At 50.8% G+C, this 21,317-nt stretch overlaps 1 protein-coding gene and 1 long non-coding RNA gene across 8 annotated transcripts in view; both read right to left on the bottom strand.

Annotated features, from left to right (window-relative positions):
- Positions 1 to 2,126: 2,126 nt before the first annotated feature.
- Positions 2,127 to 21,317, bottom strand: part of LOC142929378 (uncharacterized) — a 205,530-nt gene continuing 186,339 nt past the window's right edge. Inside the window, exon 2 of the long non-coding RNA XR_012945674.1 lies at positions 2,127 to 4,133. This is a non-coding gene — a long non-coding RNA (uncharacterized LOC142929378). The remainder of the gene's footprint in view (positions 4,134 to 21,317) is intronic.
- The window catches only part of LOC116947403 (protein bicaudal D homolog 2), a 55,826-nt gene continuing 42,859 nt past the window's right edge, over positions 8,351 to 21,317 (bottom strand). For 2 of the 7 annotated variants that reach the window (XM_076070669.1, XM_076070671.1), the window contains exons 13-15: positions 21,239 to 21,282; positions 20,498 to 20,641; positions 8,351 to 15,053 (exon numbers count right to left, since the gene is read on the bottom strand). In XM_076070669.1, the coding sequence (XP_075926784.1) occupies positions 14,957 to 15,053; positions 20,498 to 20,641; positions 21,239 to 21,282 (285 nt within the window). In that variant the 3' untranslated portion in view covers positions 8,351 to 14,956. Of the gene's footprint in view, positions 15,054 to 20,497; positions 20,642 to 21,238 lie in introns of those variants that run through there. The other 5 variants (XM_076070670.1, XM_076070673.1, XM_076070672.1 and 2 more) reach the window with 5 other exon arrangements.

Raw genomic sequence — 21,317 nt, 5'->3', positions numbered from 1 at the left:
AGGCGCATTGTCGCAGTGTGCATCTAGATATACACACCGCCGTAGAAAGCCAAAAAAGTAAATACATTTCGCGATTGCATCCGGGCAAGACGAACGTGATTAAGGTCCAAATCGTACTGATTGGTGAGCCGTGTGCACTCACGCCTAGCCAAGAGCCAGCCCAGTGTGCTGAAATGATCCTCGCCATCGTTACGGCTCATCGGTGAGCCGTGCCAGCCTAGAGACCGTCATTGAAGCATTGGGGCGAGGAGTCCCCAGATAAATAAAAACTTTGCACCTGCCACACGGTCACACACAACCCCCGGCCGCATGAGAATCGTCAAAAGTTACACTGGCATCAATTGCGATCCCCGCAAGGTGGAAGCCAGCGGTGGGACCTATCCGTGCGCGACCTTCATTCTCGGTTGCCGCAGCCGCATCGTCGTCGGTAAAGTGTGACAGCGTCGCTGGCATTGCTGCCGACGCGTGTCGTGTTGGTTCCTGTAATTATTCGACCTGTGCGTTTTGCGGCCTGCCAGATGTGGCTCGAGGGGGACGGCTTGGGGGGGGTGGGCACGGGGTTCTTTGCAGCTCGAGGGGCAGCGTGCGGTTCTTGCCCACGGTCCTTCTCAAGGAAGTCGGGCGCGCGTACGTGGTTATATCAGTCGTGCCTGGTTACATCAGTCAAGACTTTGTTGGCGAGCGGAGGGCCCTTGGCTACGGCATTGCGGCGGTGAACTTCGCTCGGCATCTGAGCTGCTCTTGCTGCTGGGACCAAGCCAGCCAGCCGCCTACGCCACCAATACCCGGCCTCGCCGTGCCACCGCCGAACCTCGCCCCGTCAACACAGCCTCACCCAGGCCCACCACGGCGGCACTCAAGCTGGTAGTGCCCAGCCCCACCCAGATGACTGATTTCTCTTGGTGTTTAGAGTTCCGTATGCCTGGTCTAGCACCATTTGAAATCAGTTATGTGGAGAGGGTCTTTCTTCGTGTCCGGGCACTGGATAGAGCCTGGCCAGGAAGCCGCTGCTCCATTTGACTGCGTTGCACAACCTCCACGGTAAGTTTCCAGAACGAAGGACCACCGCCAACGCCACTGCAGGCACCACAGCTCCACTGCAGGTACCACCGGCAGTTGCGCAACCAGGTACACATTTCAGACGGGAAATAGTTTCTACCGAACCAAATACAGAGTTTCTAATTTCTGGAAACGCAAACATGGGTAAATGGCAAGACCATACAAGCATTTTGGGGGGGCATCCGCAATTGCCCCAATTACCCCTCCTCCCCAACCCCACCGTGTGCGCCCTGTGACCGCCGCGACGCTTCCAACGACCTTTGGCGCAAGCCGACGCCACCTTGGGCTCGCCGGGATCTCGTTGGGCCGTGCACCCACACGCTGGGGTACGGAACGAAAACATCGCCGGCGCTGCCGTGGCCAACAACCGCTGCCGCCGCCGCCGCCCTTCCCACGGCGCGCAAGCAAACAAGACGGGAGGATCGGCGAGCCTGTCGGAGCGAGCAAGCACCGTCCCTTCTTGCCCGCGACGGCCGACGCCCCCTCTAATCACCGGCCAATTTGCATGCGCGGCAATTACGGCGCGTGCTCGCCCAGCACCGTAGCCCGGTGCCGAGACAGGGCTAAGCTCGTGGGGACAGGGCTAAGCTCGTGGGGACAGGGCTAAGCTCGTGGGCTGGCCGCGTTCTTCGCGAGAAATTAATCTCGGGTTTGGCGCAACCGTCTTTGACCCGAAATGCGAGAAATGTTTTTTTAACCACTTCCCTGGGGGCAGGGTTGTAATCTGCAATGTTTGGAGGTTGCTGGAATGTAATGTTTCGGCAAATCTTAAGAGCTGTCACGGTGGTGTAATGATTTAGCGCACCGGACTTGCAATCCAGAATTCCACTCGGGTTTGATTCTTCTTCCAGTGCGGCACTCAAAAAGCAATGGGAAAAGTTTTACGAAATCCACTGCCGCGCCGCTCTTTGCCCGGCGGAAATAAATGGGTTCGCCACGGTGCATCAGCAGATCGCGTGTGATGGATGGGGTAATGTGCAGTTATTTTATGGTCCTTTATATACAGATTTTTTTTTATGTATGGCGCATTAAGATGCCTTCGATTTGAAAAGCGCTTTATAAAATAAAATTGTTAGCGTGGGTACGCACACCTTGTCCAACTCGCCCGGTCAGCGTAGACCAAACTCCCAGCAGGGTTCACGAGGACAGAGGTCCTCGATTCCAGAGCTGAGCGAGCACTTGCAGGGCTGCGCCTTTACCCTTTGTATTTTGAGTCGTATCGGTCGAACGATGCAGGTCGGTTTGAAACAAATGGGAGCACTCGTTGCACACACAAAGTGCTTGCCACAAATGAACCACCACAACACCTTCCTGATCACATCAAGGAGCATAAGCCATCAGGTGAACTCCAGTCCATCCTCAGCGGCTTGTCTCGCCATCGAATAAAGACGCTCACTGCGTCGCGCTCTTTGAGATGCGCCTCTGTGGCCGTCCGGAACGCTCTTCCGAGATGAAGCCACCAGAGCTACGCACATTCAAATGTAGATTGAACTCATTTCCTGAGAACTGCCTTTTGTGTTTAGTTTGTTGTCCTTCCCCACACACCTCCAAGGAGCACGGTTGGTTGCGTACGGTGCGAAAGAAGTTCAGTATACACGACTTTGCCAACCTGTCCACCGAAGCCCTCGCAAACGGTGGTGGTGGTGGGGGGGTAGTTTTCAACACCGATTATAACTTCATACCATACGCTGTCGTTGAAAAGTGTCGCTCTTGAAATAAAAGGTCGCCACCCCCCACCCCCCCCGAAAAAAAAATCTTGTCCGGAGCACTGTGTTGTGTACGTGTGAATGACGCATGAGGATGTGCCGTGTGTCAGTGACGTGCGGTGAGGCCAATGGCTGGGGAGGCATTGGCTCGTGTTAAGAGCCAGATTCACACAGGGGGGGCGTGGCCTCGATGGGCGTGGCCTCACTGAGGGGGGCGTGTTAGACGTCCCCCTCAGTGAGGCAGATGTGATAGCTGCCTCCCCCGGTGCTTTTTCATTGCAGTTTCAGGACGAGACCAGCGAGTCTAAATATCTTTATACACATACGTGAAATAAGGTACCTGGAGTATGGAAGGCGAGGACATGAAATGAAGGGGGTCTACAAACATTACATTGGCGACATACTGAGATGGGGGGGGGGGTAAGGGAAGGGGGGCTGCGTGAGCGCTAGGGGAAGAGGACGTGAGGCTGGGGGGGGGCTAGAAGTGGGAAGCTGAGTGTGGGACACGGGGTGGGGGGGGGAAATAAAATGTACTAGTAAACGGCAGGTAGGATGGAAACAATCACAACCAGTGAAGGCATTACCTGGTTAATAACATCCTTCCCGTGATTGGAGTTTGTGTGTTCTCCCCGTGGTCGCGTGGGTTTTCCCTCCGCATTTAGAAACATTCGTTCGGCGTATTTGGCTGCTATGCATTTCCACACGATAAGCCACTTGAGCTATCATTTGTGGCCATGTCGCATCTGAAAAATACCTGCTTAGCTCGGTGGCCTTTACCTGGTTAAATAAAAAAAATAGTTTAGTCTCTCTATGAAGGCCTCCCCGTGCCATCACCATCCCTGGCGGTCGAGTGCATTCAATCTGCTGCTGCACACGAAACGTCGTCTTCGTCGTTACCCGTCTCAGAGGCGGCGGTCCTCTTGGACCCGTTCCGTAGTTACGCTGCCAATCCGTCACCAGTCGTGTGCGTGCCAATTTGATTTGTCAAACACCCAACACACCGTTTACTCCACGCAATTCTCCATTGCAGCCAAGTCCATTGTTGTACTGTACTTGTATGCTTCCCAACATCTACGCTGCCCGCCTCCCAACCCGCACTGACCAGCCGTGGCGATGTACGACCGAAAAGGCATGGGGAGGATTTAATCCAGCAAGTGGATCAAAACTAAACAATTTTATTTTACCAGGTAAGGCCCACTAAGATATAGAGCTCTTTTATCAGAAGCTACCTGGTCAGAAATGATAATCTCAACGAAGTGGCTCATTTGGAAATTTTAAGCAGTAGCCAAAAACTCAATAAACGCGTGATGTTGATTCTAAATAGGAATAGTAATAGGTTTTACCCTTTTAACTGGCACAAAAACTGACCTTTATTCTAGGCATGTTTGCAATAACCACAACACAAGCAGTCAAAATGCAAACAAAAGAGACAACTGATAATAATATGCACTGTCCTTGAATTTGATTGGTCCACACCCGAGACGGCTTTTCTTAGAGCCTAGTCTCCACTGGTGTTGGACCAGATGACGCCAAAAGGCATACAACTCAAAAACAGCGCACAGAGTTTTGAGGGCTCGGGGTGAGCATTTACATTGAGACCTTTGCCAGTAACAAGATATAGTAATAGGTTTTACCCTTTTAACTGGCACAAAAACTGACACCTTTATTCAAGGTATCATGTTTGCAATAACCACAACACAAGCAGTCAAAATGCAAACAAAAGAGACAACTCTGATAATAATGTAACACCAGTTACATTATTATCTAAGAAAAGCCATCTCGGATGTGGACCAATCAAATTCAAGGACAGTGCATATTATCAGAGTCGTCTCTTTTGTTTGCATTTTGACTGCTTGTGTTGTGGTTATTGCAAACATGATGCCTTGAATAAAGGTGTCAGTTTGTGCCAGTTAAAAGGGTAAAACCTATTACTATATCTTGTTACTGGCAAAGGAGGTCTCATAATCTAAATAGGGAGCCAAAAAACCGGAGGAACCGGAGAAAAATCCACGCGGAGAGAGAGAGCAAAGTCCAATACACAGCAGGCGTCAAGGTCCAGGGATCGAACCCACGCCCTCCTGTGTAGCAGGCGAGGCCTTTGTGAAAGGTGAGGCGGCCTTCGTTTAACGCCTCGCCTCTCGTAGGGCAAGTGCTCTCTCTTGAAGGCCCCACCGATTTTGCCCACAGAATTCGACTGACACCGACATCAGCCACGGGACTCATTTTATGTCCGTGAACTGTTTTGTGCCAATTACAAAATTGGAAAGCATTGTAAATTGCGCTGTACAGGTACGTATATTCAGGTATGGTTGTGGTGCACGCTTATCATCCAGAACTTTTGGAGGGGAAGGTTGGTCGTCTCCCCAACTCGCTTAAAGTATTGAAAAGGTCGGCGAGGCCATCGCGGTCGATATGTAGTCGGCCGTTACCTGTTAAGGTGGGCACTGCGCGTGAGATGTTTTACGGCCGAGTTAACGTAGAGGTGGCCCACAACATGTCCAAATATCAGGAACCGCTAGCTTTATTTATCGGGAATTGAACCCAATTGGTCAAGGTGACAGGTTTCAATGCCTTCAGGGCAGCTATCGCCCCCTACTGAGAAGACTTGGCAGTAGCTTCCTGAAAAAGTCGAGACTCGGTAATGGGCTTTCCTGGGTAAAGCATTATCAAAATATACACAAAAAAACACCCGTATAGCCTTCACACACGGTTGGGCAAGGGCTGTGAGCGTCTATGAAAGCTGGTATGGCCCATGAGAAGGGTGGGCGGCCAACACCACACCCGGCCGCCTTTGTCTCCTCAATGCCGATGTCCTCCGCCCCCACCAGGCATGCGGTTAAAAGTTGGGCTTACCCAGAGAAGGCTCAGCACGGAATGAGAAGACGCGCCGCTGGTGAAACCCACTGATGGGAATTGAACCCATTCAAGACCGAAACAGGAGGAATTATCCTCAATTCTGGCTATCGCCTGATGAAGCTGGTTGTAATTACCAGCGAAACGTACTCGAATTAAATCTTGACTTACAGCTTTCGTGACTGCGGGAATTCATATTCTTTGGGTCTTTCGGTAAAGTCACGTAGATAGGTTCCAAGAAAATAACAAAAAAAACTACGTTTCGATCACAACACAAGCGGTCGTCATCAAGAAAAGGGGGTTAGCTTCTTTAGAATACGTACTCGAATTGTAAATGTTGTGGGTTTACTCTCCAACACACTAATCTGCTGGACGAGCAACTCATTGGCATGTTTTTTTTTTCTACGTGACAACCCTTCCTAAATTGGCTTGTCGGGTGGTGGCGGATTTAACGACACATTCATATTTACGCGATCAAACCCAAAAAAACTCGATTAATGAGTAACATTGGTCGCAGCCTACGTGGTCACCAATTGAACCCAGGTTGCCTGCTACATAGCTCGATGTCTAAGACCACTGACGGCACACAACATACACGCGGACCAGCCGCTGTAGAGCGTTCGGCGCCTAATGCAGAAGTCCGCGGTTCGAATACAGCGGTCGCCCTGGTTAATACCGCCGGTGTAATAACCGTGATAATAGTAATGCCACGCACAGGCTGCTTCACTCACGAGTGAACGTCACCTCGAATCAAGTTGGGCAAGTATGACAATTGATCCGGTCTATCAAATGGCGTGTTCAACCCAAATCAATTGCCACATTTGCGCCCACGTGACAACTTGATTTCATTTGGTTATCGTGAAGGATTGACATTGCACCTACTAAGTCAGGGGTTTGCAACCAAAATAACAAGCTCCATTCATTTAGAATTCGGAAGAAAAAAAACCCCTAAATATTTCAAGAGCCGCAATGCACGTGAATACGAGACGGTCCTTCATAATGATGCCACCAAAGCAGTCCTTCAAGAGCCCCGCATGCGTCTGCAGAGCCGCAGGTTACTGACCCCTGCACAAAGCTGTCTAGCCCAAAAATAAACGAATTATGAATCGCGTTTAACTTGTCGGTGGTTTCTTTTGGCCCATCGGGCGGAGCAGGTTCCGTCCAGGGTGGAGTCGTTCTGTTTCGACGGCATGTCGCCACGGGCAGGTTGGCTGGGACACCTCGTCTAACGATCACCCTCCACCCACCCATCCCCCCTACTGCTGTCAACACCTTGTGCCGGCACACAGGGACAGCTGCCCCTGGGGGTCCCCTTGCCTGCTAGACTGCAGGAGGCCAATGGAACGGTTGTGCCCGAGGTGCTACGCGAGGCGCCGCGAGATGCCGAGGCGTTTGGATGCCAATCCATGTCCTTAAACGCGCGCGCAAAACAATTTCACAGCAGAGGTTGCTCTTATTTGGGGTCTGGGGCCAGAACGTCGACCTGTCCTGTAACGCCTTCACCAGGCACTAGTGACGTAGTAGCGTGGTTGACATGGGCCCCTGTGCAAAGTCTTCCATGGGGCTCCCTGTTCAATTTCCCTCCTGTCGAGTGGTCCGCGCAGGGAAAATTACATTTGTATTTAATTCAAGACAGATTTAGCAAAACGTGCAAACTTGTGTATTTGTGTGTGCGCATATGTAATGCTGGGAGCGGTGGCGCAGTGGTTAGCACACTGCGATATAAACTCTGCGACCAGAGTTCAATTTCCACTCGGTCAACATCGGTGACCAACATGTGAACCGGTCTACTCCAGGTCGACTAGGCCTTAAATGGGCACCCGGTGCGTAAACACCATCCCTGGAGACACAAAGGCGGCCAGGCGTGGTGCTGCCCACCCCCTTTGTGCGCCGTATCGGCCTTCATAGGTGCTCGCTAACAGCCCTTGCCCAAACAGTCTGTTAAGGCCACGCGGGGGGGGGGGTTGTGTTTTGTTTATCTGCGCTATGTATGATAATACTCGAGCAGTTTACAAATGAGTGGCCAACACAACTTGCGCACGTAATGAGGAAGGACACAAGTCTGAGCGCGCCGTGCGGCCGTAGTGGAACGTATTGTGTACCAGAGCAGAAGTTGGTCCCGGACGCGATGGGAAAAACATTCGTGGCAACTATTTGCTTGCACAGCCTTGTCAGTACCACACTGGCGGAAGAGCACCTCTTCCCACGCCGCATCAGCCACGGCAGCTGTTTGACCATACTTCACCGTGTTGGTCGATGCTGGTTTGCGACGAGAGGGGCCGAGGTCACCACCGATGTTTAGCCACGCACGAGAAGGAATCAAACGCGAGTCACCGGGCTTGTGGCACAGTGCGCGAACCAGTGTGATGCGACGAATTGTATTGCGCGATGGCGGGGACACGTCGCCGGCGTGGGGAGGCCTTCATCCAGCAGTGGATTGACAAAGGGCGCTGCCTTGGACAAATGCCGACAAGTCAAGATGTCCGGCTTGGGCACGTGAGCTGCGTTAAATTATCCGGGGCGTCACTCACAACATAAGAGCCTAACAAGTTAAAGCAAAACTCAACGGAGAAGCAAAGACGACGCAAACCGCACTCTCAATGCACAGCAGCAGAATGATCAGCAGCATAGCACCTCCCCCCGCCACCCCCACCATCGCCAACACAACACAGTCCGGTCTCACTCGGCGTGCGTGTAAATGCGACAGAAATCTTAATGACAAGGCACAGAAACAGTGGACTTATGGATTTATTTCAGAGAGAAAAAAAAAAGAGAAGGTCGGTCACAGGCAGAAGGAGGAGGAGAGGAGGGTGGGTCTTCAGCCCGGCCAATTCAAAGTGTGCTTCTCGGCGAGACACCCAGGCACCGCGCGTTGCCGGCGGTACGGGGAGACACCGAGGGTGCCTGTGGTGACTCTGTGTCGATGGTGTAAAGATGGAGGCGGGGGAGGGGGGGGGCTACGAAGAGGGCCCCCCGCGTCTGTATAAAATCCAGGTTTTTGCGGAACACGTGAGTCGTCGTCGTCGTCGCCGCGGTGGTGGTGTCACCATCGCCCAGCCTCGAAATTAACAAGTTGCCGGTAATACTTATGTACAGCGAGTATTATCTGGCATCACTAGGGGGAAATTAGTGAATGCATCCGTCGTGGCTATTTTCAATCAGGATCGTTGTTAGTGCTCATCATCGATTTACAAATTAGCAACGCGCACGTACGTAAACATATCGGACATTATGGATAACTTTGCATTTTCGTTACGCGAAATAAAAAAAAAACACATTATGGCAGTATTCATCACACACACGGGGGGGGGGGGGGGGGGGTGCTGTGAAGACCAAAACTGAAAAGCGAACAAAACCCGACAAACGATCCGGGGCTGTGGACAGGGTCTCGGGGGTGTAGGGCTAACTGTTAGCATCTCGTGGGTCTGGTATGGTTAATCGTCGAGGCAGAATTCTCAAAGAAGGCGACGCAAGTGGCAAATCGTGCATCAAGTCGGCACCAGATGGTTTTAGCGTAGTTTTGCCGCGTTGGTTGGGGTGCACGGTTTGGGGCTGGTTTGCTCGTTTGTCAGGATGAGAATTAAGGCTCCTGCCAGGATCTCATTTATTAAACTACTTTTTGTATGGTCATGGCTAGCTGGCGAGGTAGTTTTTAAGTGTCAGAGCTCGTGTCGAGCTCTCATTTGCAGAGGTTAGGGCTGCTGCATGGTTGGCTAGTTTAGACTAGGGCGTAGTGTCTGATTGCCTAGTTTAGACTCGGACGTAGTGTCTGATTGGCTAGTTAATACTCGGGCGTAGTGTCCGATTGGCTAGTTTAGACTAGGACGTAGTGTCTGCTTGGCTAGTTAATACTTGGGCGTAGTGTCCGATTGGCTAATTTAGACTAGGGCGTAGTGTCTGATTGGCTAGTTTAGACTAGGACGTAGTGTCCGATTGGCTAGTTTAGACTACGGCGTAATGTCCGATCGGCTAGTTTAGACTACGGCGCAGTGTCTGATTGGCTAGTTTAGACTAGGGCTTAATGTCTGGTTGGATCGTTAATGCTCGGGATAAGTTTTTGGCTGGCTAGTTTGTCACGGTTCATATTCGTGTGTTCCGCTCCCCAAGTATTCGCCCCTTCCATTACCGAGTGAGGCTTCTTCACTTTTCATTTGCTTTTCAGTTATGGGGTTAACGACACAAGTGGCGTGGCCCTTACTGGCAGCGGTGGGCAGCTCCCACACTGACACTGTGGCTGTACATTCGCCCTGGCAAAAGAAAACAGGGTCTGTCTTCATGAAAACGCCACTACTATCGTCGAGGTCCATATAAACAACGCCCATGACACGGCAACGGAATAACATGACGAGGCGATGTTCCGGGAAATGGCCCCTTGCTCAGGAGCAGAGAGAGGGCAGTGCACGTAACGAATCACACTGCACCACATGTGCCACCCCCCCCCCCCACCGACTCCTGAGCGATTCGATACGATTGTGATCGGGAATCGGCTTCAGAATTGATTGATACATTTTCTGTCGTGTTTTCACCGTCTCAAATGTTTCGCCTCATTTGTGCAGCTTTTCTCCGCTCCGTTAGCCTAAACGTAACATTCGCGAATCAGTCGTTGTGTAAAATTTCCGTAATTTGCATGAAATTTAAGAATAAACGATGGCTAGCGCACAGGATCCATTGCGTGCATCGCGATTTTGATCGATTAACGGACGCGTCGTTACGGGGCCCCAAATCCCAGGCTCCGCTCACTGCCAATAGGGCCACGGGAGGGGGGTGGGGATCTCGACATCGCCGTGAACTCACAAACTTAAATAAAAGATTTCACAATAAAAACAAATCTCAAACGATTAAAATAAAAACGCAGTAACACCTTTGATTGCATCACCTGTGCCAACGATGTCGACAGTCCGGCCGCCAGCCTTAAACTCACGCGGGCCGCGGCTCAAATTAGTAATGCGCGGCGTATTTACATACAAGTTGATATACGATAATTCCATGTAAACACTGCAAAAGAAAAACTAATTAGTGTAACAGCAAAAGTTAAGTATGAACCGCACATGATTGAGATCCCTAAAGCCCGACCTTCCATACATTTGATTCCTACGTCAGCGAGAACCCCTTGGGCCACCCCCCCCCAACCCTCCCTCTGCGCTCGTTTCGCATTGCTCATCCTCACGCCGGGCTCAGGTCGAATTCACACACAGGGAAGGCGATTCGGGGTGGCGGCGGCGGTTGAGGAAACCGATTCGGCAGCGCTCCCGAGAGCGACGTAAATAAAATAAAACAAGGGCAGACAACATCCCCCGTTGCTGTAGCCCTCCTCTTCCACACGAGGCTCAGCGAGGCTTTCCCCCCAGAGAAGACAAATAATGATGATGAGAATGACGAGTCAATGTTTTCACGACTACAAGCCGCTTACGATTCTGTGAAGCGGTGAATGTTTGCCCGCTGAAAAATGAATATTCGCCGCAGACATTCTGTTTATCGACGGAATAACAGCAGTCGCCTCTTAAAAGCCAACCAATGACGTCATCCACCCCAAGGATAGTTTACGCACGAACAGCCGCCTCAACCCCTTACCCTTGTCCATATCTGAGCACGTCTCAGTTAGACTTAACAGGATAAACAATAAAAGTGAAAAAATATGACCGTGATAATATTGTATCCATAGCAGCGCCCTTTGCAAACAAGGCTACATACGCAGTTGCCTTTGCAGTAGCGCATGTAACGATTCGCACATCCTTCGATTCGACGATATGTCATGGCTGTGTGATACAGTCGCCCCCGCCATAGGAATGTGGATTTTCCACTCCTGGCTCTGAGGTGCCAATGGGAGAAATGAGCACCAATGCTTCAATAATGCTCATTTGAGCAGGAAATCACTTTCACCTTACATATTTTGTACCGCTGGTCTAATCTGCACGAGAAAGGGTCGTTTGTACTGTCTGTTGAGTACGCTTCTACCTTGACGTCTCCGTTCTCTATTTGTACGCGAGCGATTCAATGCGAGTACTGCGAGCGTAAGAGCCGAGTTTAATCGCCGAATCGATGGCACCGTTACACGCCCACTCTCAGAGCAACGCGGCAGACGACCACGGTAAACTGTGAACGCCAAACATCCGCGCGTACGCGTGGACTGTGTATACGTAGGCCAGATCTGCAAAAAACCCGGCGGGCGGAAGCGGACTTTGAAAAACATAATCGACCGCCAAAACCGGACAAATATCAAAGCTCCGTCTCGTCAGGTTGCGACTGTTCGTGTCGATTTCCAGCTCAAATTGTAACGACCGAATCAAAGTAACAAGCGTGCAATATGTTTCAGGAAGGTGCGATGCGCACAACCGATAGCGCTTATCTCGCAGCCGCACACTGTGTGTCCCGGGCTGTCACGCACGAGTGTGAAGCTTCATCATTGAGAGAAAAAAAATAGAAATAGAACTCACACGTCGTGAAATGATATCGTCGTGGTGACATCACTGAGGTGCTATAACAGAGCCTTCCCCCCTGAAGTTACAACTTAACAGTTGCTTTCTCACTCAAGTTCCAAACTTCAAAAGAACAAAAAAGAATTGGACAGGCCCAGGGACATAGCCTGCGCACGTGGCCTACAAGATAAGAACTAATTGTTATTTGAATTTGCTCTTCCTGCAAATAATAATGATAAAAAATAACACAACATAAAATATAACGGCGTCGTAAGCGACTAACACTCATTCGCTGTTTTTAATTGCACAATTGATAACTACAGCTGTAGTTGTACGCGGCATCTGGTACAGGTACAACGCGCGTGCGCGCGCACACACACACACACGGCACGAGTCCCTCCCGTCGTTTCGTTTCGCACAACGTGAGCTCCGGCCCACGATCATCACCTCGCTCGGGTAAAATTGGAAAATAAAACAACGCACGCACGACGTGTCATCCGTTTTACGTCGCCGGAAGCGCCACGTAGCGACGACGGTGGCAGATTTTCGCTTGTGAATCGCCACCCCCCCCCCCCCCCTCTAGCAACATCGCAACCTACCGCGCGCATTTTTGCATATACCGTAGAAGCACACGCAACCGCTTGGTGCGTATGTACATACACACACGCGTGCGCACGCGCTTCGATGCATAAGGTGTGCATAACTATATACATCAAGTACAAAAACACAAAGATCCCCCCCACCCCCCTCCATGTATAGCCTTAACAGACTGTTGGGGCAAGTGCTGTTAGCGAGCACCGATCAAGGACAACACAGCACACGAGGAGGTGGTGGTGGGTGGCCAGCACCATGCCTGGCCGCCTTTGTCGATGTTTACACACCACACCGAGTACTCAACTGAGACTGAGTCGATGTTTACACACCACACCGAGTACTCAACTGAGACTGAGTCGATGTTTACACACCACACCGAGTACTCAACTGAGACTGAGTCGATGTTTACACACCACACCGAGTACTCAATTGAGACTGAGTCGATGTTTACACACCACACCGAGTACTCAACTGAGACTGAGTCGATGTTTACACACCACACCGAGTACTCAATTGAGACTGAGTCGATGTTTACACACCACACCGAGTACTCAACTGAGACTGAGTCGATGTTTACACACCACACCGAGTACTCAATTGAGGCTGAGTCGACCTAGGAGGAGTCCAGGGACCGGTTAAGATATTCGGCACTGATGTTGGCTGCCAGCGGGAATTGAACTCGGGTGGTCAGGTTCGTAGGGCAGCACGCTAACCACTGCACCACCACTCCCGGTGTAGATTAACATACAAACTGATGAACACGCAACTCCCTGACCCTTGTCACTGCTAGATGCTCACGTGGCTTAACCGGCGGCCATTGCCGAGACAGCCAGGTGTAGAAAGGATGCATCGATTAAAGTTTCATTTTTTATGCTTTACAATACACGTCTGGAAATGCGCGCGCAAGACGGGATATTATAACATGACGAACGCAAATGTTACGACAAATTATAAGCCATCGCTCGTGAGCCTCATGAACTAACCTGCACGAGCGAAACCAGAACTGAGAAATTTACGAGACAAAACCAGTTAATTTTTTTAAATTGTAATCATGACCACCAAATTGCTGGATTATGCCAATTCATGGCATCTCTGGGGTATTCCTCGTTATTTTCCTAAAAGTGTTGATGTTTAACGCTTTAAAAGTTGCTTCTATTGTGATCTGGGAGAGCCTCGTCAGGTCTCAAGACTCTTGCAGGAAGATTCTTCTTGGTGTGCTTGGCCGATGTACATCGTCCTGTGAGGAGTGCATTCCTCTTTGCGGGAATAAACCAGAGACTGGATAAACCCTACGTACGCGAGGGGACAGCACTCAACACGGACGACAGTCGGTTACAGGCCTCATTGGGTGCAGCGACTGCACAAAGGTTCTACCTCCTGAAAGTGGCTGCAAGTCGGCTGGGGGGGGGGGGGTTATCTATGTAACCCGCCGTGCAGGGGCCGATCCCAGACGGGGGTCTGTTGGGGTTGGCCACGCCCACAAGACCCTGAAAATTTGCATTTTGTTGATTATTTATCTGAGAAAATTTATCATGTGTTTTTTTTTTATCGAGAGGGACCTATGCAAAAAGCTTGAAATTTTAGGACTGCCCCCCACTCCACCCTCTGCCGCCCACCTTTTTGAAAAGTTTCCAGATCCGTCTCTGCCACCATGGGCCCTAGCGCATCACGACGCCACCGCCAGCCGACCCCAATGGCGACATCGCCAGCATCACCGCTGCCTCCGTCCGGTGAGCGCCAAGGCAACAGGCTGAGATGGGCCACGCGCAACTACAACGACCCCTGTCGCACGCGCTCACCGCTCTGCACGTGCGCGTGCACATATAAAGCGATTAAAAAAGACGCCGGGGAAAAACCATGCAAGGAAACGTTTCGGTTCCACCGCCGAGAGCCTCGGGATGTAGGCACGCTGCGTGTGTTACTCTCTCCCCTCGCTCAAAATGTGCTCATCGATTATTATTGTCGTCGCTGCAATTATTACTGACGTACAAATCGACATGATTAAATTGGTAATTTATCATCCGTGATGTCCGTGTCTTTCCATTGAGGGGGGGGGGAGGGGGTTGTCGACGAAAATAAAACATGGGGGGGGGGAGGGGGAACGAAATAGCGGCCTGGTGCCGGGCACGACTTCGACTCTCCCACCGACTGACCGACTCTGCGAGTTTCTCCGTTAAGTTTGCACGACCGGGCTGAAGGACGAGCCAGCGAGTGAGCAATTGAGCGGGTGACATTAGCCCGGGTCACGCACGAAGGATGACGTCGCCGGAGGAGGGGGGAGGTGGGGGCGGGATAGAGTCGCCCCTCGTGGCGGCAATCGTCCAGGGACTACGGCAAGTGTGTGGGTTTTGACAGACAGTGCAGAGGGATGCACTTCGGTCTAGTGGCTAGCTGCTTCTGGCTGTCCAACAGGCTCGCTGGCGCGCTTTGCACCGGCGAGGGAAGACGGAGCAGCAGAAAGAGGAGAGACGGGGAAGGGATGAAGGAAAGACAGGAGAGGAAGGAAGAGACGTTGGTTAGTACGCAGCTGTGGAATCGTTCCTCCCCCCCCCCCCCTCCGTGTTGGGTAGCATGCAGAGCGGAGGAATCGTAGGCGGAGTGCCGGCGGGTAAATGGACGATGTGGTCTCTCTGCAGGGCGCTTGAATCACGATTCCCAAGACTGTGTAAAGTGCAATCAAAACGATGGCAGAGTGACCATGTCCCTGAGCTCTGCATTAAAGCAGCCAACTTGTCCAGATTAAAATGTGAGATGCGTACGTATGTGTGGCATCTTGACGCGCTCGCACACACGTGCACACGCATACAAATTTGTTTCATTGTAAAAAATATATCAAGTTAGACATTGTCACTTCTCATGCGTTCAATGTCCTGCCCTACAGGGAGGATAATAAAACATTCCAAATTAATCTCTGGCCTACGATGGCATACTCGGGGCAAGTAATTCTCAAATTCCAATCGCCACATTCCCATCCCCTCTCCCATCCACGGTGCAACCTTCCAGACTTACTGATGTTTTCCAATCTTCGTATAACGAATCGGCGACATGCTGCACACCCGATAATTGGTAATCACCGAAACCTGCACTGCGGTGGGCCACCAACGACTGGAATTTCACAAGTACTTCCCTCGGCCAATAATGTTACATGCCCTTTCATGGTTGGTCCACATAATATGCAAAATGTCCATCAGGTTATCAGCTGAATCCACCATCACTTGCTCCCTTTGCCCACGATCACATGGTCACCAACCTCCCACATCGCTACACCGACCGGTGAGGACACGCACAAGCCAAGTGAGGAGCGGAATAAGCGAAGTGCAAAGTGCGGCGCCGTAAGGGGGTGGGGCAAACTGGCAACAAATCGGTGAATCTGGTCCCACCAAATCGATCGTGCGCCCGCCCGTACAACTTCACAAGGTTCCAGATATTCAGCGCCCGTTCGCATAATGCCACGGCGACGATAACCATCGCAGCGTAAAACGCAGCAGCACCTACTCTTGTGTAAAGGCCAAGGCGGAAGTTAGCGTTAAACTACAGAAAATCAAATGCAAATGAGTTGCTATGGAGATCACGCACACGTGTGGACATGTAACAGCTCCTTGGTCCAGACAGCATAGTATAATGGATTTTGTTGTACTGCCCGCTGCTGCCCACAACGTGGCCCCCCGCAGCCCGTAACAAGGCCATGGGTTGCCCATGCACATGCTGGCCAGGCGCCAACCCGCTTAGATTCCGAGAATTGGCCACATTGCGGGTGATTTGGTCATAGGCTACGGAGACGACGCTGAACGTAAATGAACGGCTGTCAATCACTTCGGTGCATTTATTGCCCCCGTTACAATGGCGCACAAACACTGGAGGAGGGGTAATGGCCCCGTGTGCTGCGAGCAAATCACCCAGCGTACATTCTTACACCTCTTTTCCATTGGCACATCCGTGCCATTCCAGGGCAGGGCCCTCGCCGGTATAGGTGTTTTTTCATGGGATATGTGCCAAGTCAGAAATGAGTTGTATTATTCATTGGCGAGGCTAAGAACAGGGATTAGTTTCTCACCAATTGTTTTCTGGGTCACAGGTAGATTGAAGTGGGTGGCACGTGACTCGATATCCGCAGCCCATAGAGCCAGAGGAATACTGGATGTGGTGATCAGCTTGAACTTAAGCTTGCTAAGAAGCCCTCTTATTCCACTGCCACGAATTTCAAATTACAAGCAGGACGAGTGACTCAACTTAAACAAAATTTTAAAGTAAAATTTCTCCTTTCGCTCTCATTGAAGGTGCTCGAAATACATTATTTGGGAACAAAATAATGCAGACAAATAATTTATCCTTTTTCGAACTGGTAGAATTATTTATTTCAAGTATATATTTCTTAATGTTTCCAGTTTTTTAAATGTACTCTAAGCATCCGTATAAATGTTGTTTGACATAAAGCACTCTGACATGTTGATGCGAAGTGAGCTACATAAATGAAACCAATGCTGCTGAAAAGACGAATTCCCAGAAGGCCGTGTGGCCATTTGGTAGTGCAAAAATATGATTTTTTTATGCAGAGACACTTTGTTTATTTTGTTGCTCACATTCTCCATGACGATGGATGCTCAATTTTGATCGTATTTACCAAAAATAAAGTGATTGAGGAATTACTCTTACATTTTACTCTAATAGATGGCGGCGCTTGCCCATTATGTTAGCTCTGCCTGGATAACCACGACCACCATCACCGCACCTAACACAACCAGTGCCCAGTTCTCACCCTTGGTCGATGAATGAAAATGTCTGGCCATCCCCTTGCTGACGAGAGTCATTAAAACCCAGCCACGTTCCCGCAGTTACCCGGCATGAAAACAATATAATTCTGTACTCTTTGGTTCTATTCGGTAAAGTCACGTAGGTTAAAAAAAAAACAACGTAACTTTACCGAATAGAACCAAAGAGTATGGATCCTTGCAGTCACGAAAGCTTCAAATCTAGAATATAATTCCGCTCACGTCCTCCCCCAGTCTCAGTTGCGCATGGAGCAAGTGAGTGGTGAAACCAGTATCAAGAAAAACAGATTTTTTTGTTTTGTTTAAATGCCGTCAAATACTTCGAAACGCACACCTGTGTGCTCACGCACACGTGCACACACACACGGGCATGCGCGGCAATGTTGTGAAAAATAACTACAGCTCCGAAAAATACCGCAGCAGCCAATTAGAAGGGGTTTTGTGCAACGAACAGGATGTACATTTGGTATTCACGCCAGTCTTAGAGTGCAGGGCTCTCACGATAATTTAATTTTAGCAACAAATTCCCAACCTTTTGTATGATTTTTGGCTCATTTACATTTTACGGGTGGGATTGAAGGTCAGGGTGTCATGGCTGGCGATTGCCTGCAGCGCTATTTTTCAGGGCGGTAGTGTTTCTTCAGTGCGACGATGCCGATGACACGAGGGACTTCCGGCATGCGATGAAGAGAGCGAGGGTTGAGATATTGGTTTCCTCATCAATGCAGACAAGGCTTGTGAAAAACAATGCAAACATGGGCGGGCGACACAGGTAACGTGATATACACACGTGAAGGCTTTTACACTGAACTGCATACAAGTAAATATATTCACATATACACACGTGTGCGCGTGTGTATATGCGTCTATGTATAAGAACTGGTTCAGATATCGCTCGCCACTGATGTTAGCCGTGGCCGGGAATCGAACACAAATTACTGGATTCATCGTACATTGTGCTGACCATTACGCCACCACTTACCACACACACCCCGCCCCCTCCAGTAAATATATAAGTATGAATCCAGCAACCCATGTGCCCCATGGTACTTTCAAATAACACGTGATAGTTTTGTAATCATAACAATAAAATGTGCCTATGTGGTGTTGTGGTGAGCTATTATCAGTCCAGCCTTGACGTGTCCGCCACGGCCCCATGGGTGAGAATGGGTTGTTCACAATGCTACACAATATACCTTCACCGATTCACTGAAAACGGGGTCAGCTTACTGCTATCAGACACCTCTCGATTTGCCTCTATACGTTCATCACACGAGGCGAGCGACGGATAAACAATGGCACTCGGACATCAGCTGGCATGTTCTTCGTTAGGATTTGGGTGATAGCCGGGATCGCAAGCCCATTTGTTGAGACCGTACACTGCAGAGGCATACTCCTGTGTGTGATCGTAATATAATTATATTACAATCAGGTCAGCCAGTGTGTCAACCTTTTTATAATCATTGAGCTCTGCTATGAAAGAGGACTATTGCCTGAAACGTCAACTGTGAAATATACAGTATCTTTTTTCCTATTCGGGTTATGTTATTGACGAGTTTGTTAATTTATTATTATGCCTGTGCTTGTGGACCGCTGCCAAGGGGATATCACAAGGAAAATGTCGTTTAATTTTTAGTGTAATCAGGCGTTTTTTTCGGGGCAGCATCGATTCGGAAGCTCGGCTGGGAACTGAACCAGACTCGCAGCCAAAGCAAACAAACAAATCCGTGTGATTTTGGCCGACCCAACTTGGGAGGTGTGATACGCAATCAATAGAGGGCTGAGGTGTAACAGCACCATTGTCCCGTGACAGCCCTGCAGTCAGCTCAATTATCTCTGGAAAGCGACCAATGTTTTTTGCACGAGCTCTCTCAAGCAGGCCTGACTTTGCCGGTCCTGATTGTCTGCAATTATTCTGCAGGGCGGTAGTGGCCGTGAACTCAATTATAAAATGATGAAGCTGAAACTCTTCATCTGGGCGTACAGAATCATCGTCGTCGGTTACTGAATGACTGGCAAGTGCCAGGAGGTTAAATACCAGACTCGTAACAAATTCAATTAAATTCCAACTGTTGCCGGCAGTGCAATTTCACCAGGTTAAGGAATTTCCATTCGAAATTCTCGTAGATAGCAGTGGACACCCTGTGTTACAGAAAAGCCCCATAAAATCCCATCGCAGGACCGCTCTCTTTCTACGGAAGCCACTTATCCACATTCTGGGCCAGGTTTGATGTGGCTCAGATGGGGCGAATGTCAATACAACAAGATTTTTTCAGAGATATATACTATTTTTATTCTCAGACTTCATATATTTGCGAAATCAGGTGAAAAACTCATTGAATGTGATGTTTTTTGTTGTTGTGTGAGCAGTCATTGGCAACAAGGCCATTACTCGCTCCACCTGCGAACGAGATTTAATCACAGGCGGCTGAAACTAGGGAGGACAAGAACCTCGGCTCTCAGCTGTGACCGCTCATTGTCTTTAAAATCCTAAACCACCCGGCCACCCCGACATATTCCAGGCTTTAACGACGAGTGCCAGCGTCTGTCCCGAGTGCCATTCCTCGAGCTGTCGTCAAACATCTGTGGCCCAGCGAGAAATCCGCTCCTTTCCAATTTCCCAGTGAGCATGTGGGCACCGCAAGGACCGAAACATCATCACCTGTGGTCAACGACGTCACCTGTGGTCAACGACGTCACCTGTGGTCGCACCGCTCACGTGTTCACAGCTGCAGGAACGTCTGTCTGCTCGCGCAGTAGCTGCCAGACCATGCATGCAGTAAGCGGCATGCACAGCCATGAGGTGCGGCACGCCAAGCGCCACGGTCGGGGCGCCACGCGAACCGCGCCAAAGCCGTGCCCGGAGTCGAGTGTGCCGCGTGAGTTGTGCCGCGTGAGTTGTGCCGCGTGAGTTGTGCCGCGTGAGTTGTGCCGCGTGAACGGCGTCGCACGGCGAGTGCCACGATGGCTTTAGCCGTCTGGCGCCGGTCGCGCGGGAGCCCGCCCCCGCCTTCGCCTGGGGGTTGCCGCGCGACCGACGCCGACACTCCGCCGTGCCGACAATCCGCCCGCGCCACACTCTGGCCGAGTCGCGCGTTACGTCTCGTGTCTCCCGGTCGCGCTCACTGCCGCGTGCCGGGCGAGCGGCCGGCTCGCGGCCCTGCTCGCGCCGTCGTCAGCGCGGTTTATCGACGGCGACCGATGTTGCGGTGCCGTCCATGGCGGAATGATCCACGTCAAGGGCCTGATGCAAAGGTGGGGGGCGTGGGGGTTGGGGAATGGCGGTGGCGGAAAGCGAAACGGTGAAATGGACGGAGCTGATCAACGCGGGAAAGCAACGTGGGGGCAACGTGACTCGGCACTGGGAACCCGTGTGCAAACTGTGACCCTGGATACAGGGAGGTCGAAATAGACCGGCGGTGCAAGTGCAGGCGGCCGAGCGCGCGAGGTTAATTTCTCTTATTTTTAAAAACGCGTGTAAATATAACGCGCGGGCCACACGCACACAAGATCGCCGCCACCGTGCGCTCGCCGCTATATTTACGAAGCGGCGAGAGCACACGTGCCCGCGAAGAAATAACGCACGGCGGTTCTCGGGCCGCCGCACGCCGCACTGCGCCGAACACCGCATTGCACGTCGGCCCCGTGCACCGTGACCTCCAGTGCCGGTCGGCCCCGTCCCAGCAAACAGTATCAACCCCAGCGGCGATTCTGCATGAACCCATTTTTTTTTTACTTATCTTTCCCCATAATGACATTACCAATACCCCCCAATTGTGTTTTGTTTAATCAAATGCTATCCCACTCCTCCCCACCACCCCCCGCAGTCGTGTTCCTTTACCTGTAGTTACTGGGAGACGGCCTCTTCTCTACTGCTGTGCTGCACTGTGGCGACAGGGTTGGATAAGACTGCTCACAAT

The sequence above is a fragment of the Petromyzon marinus genome, chromosome 30 (genome assembly GCF_048934315.1).
Source record: "Petromyzon marinus isolate PM22_M1 ecotype Great Lakes invasive population chromosome 30, UKy_Petmar_22M1.pri1.0, whole genome shotgun sequence".
NCBI lineage: Eukaryota > Metazoa > Chordata > Hyperoartia > Petromyzontiformes > Petromyzontidae > Petromyzon > Petromyzon marinus.
Note: the sequence above shows the minus strand (reverse complement) of the source record. Positions and strands in the feature narration are given on the sequence as shown.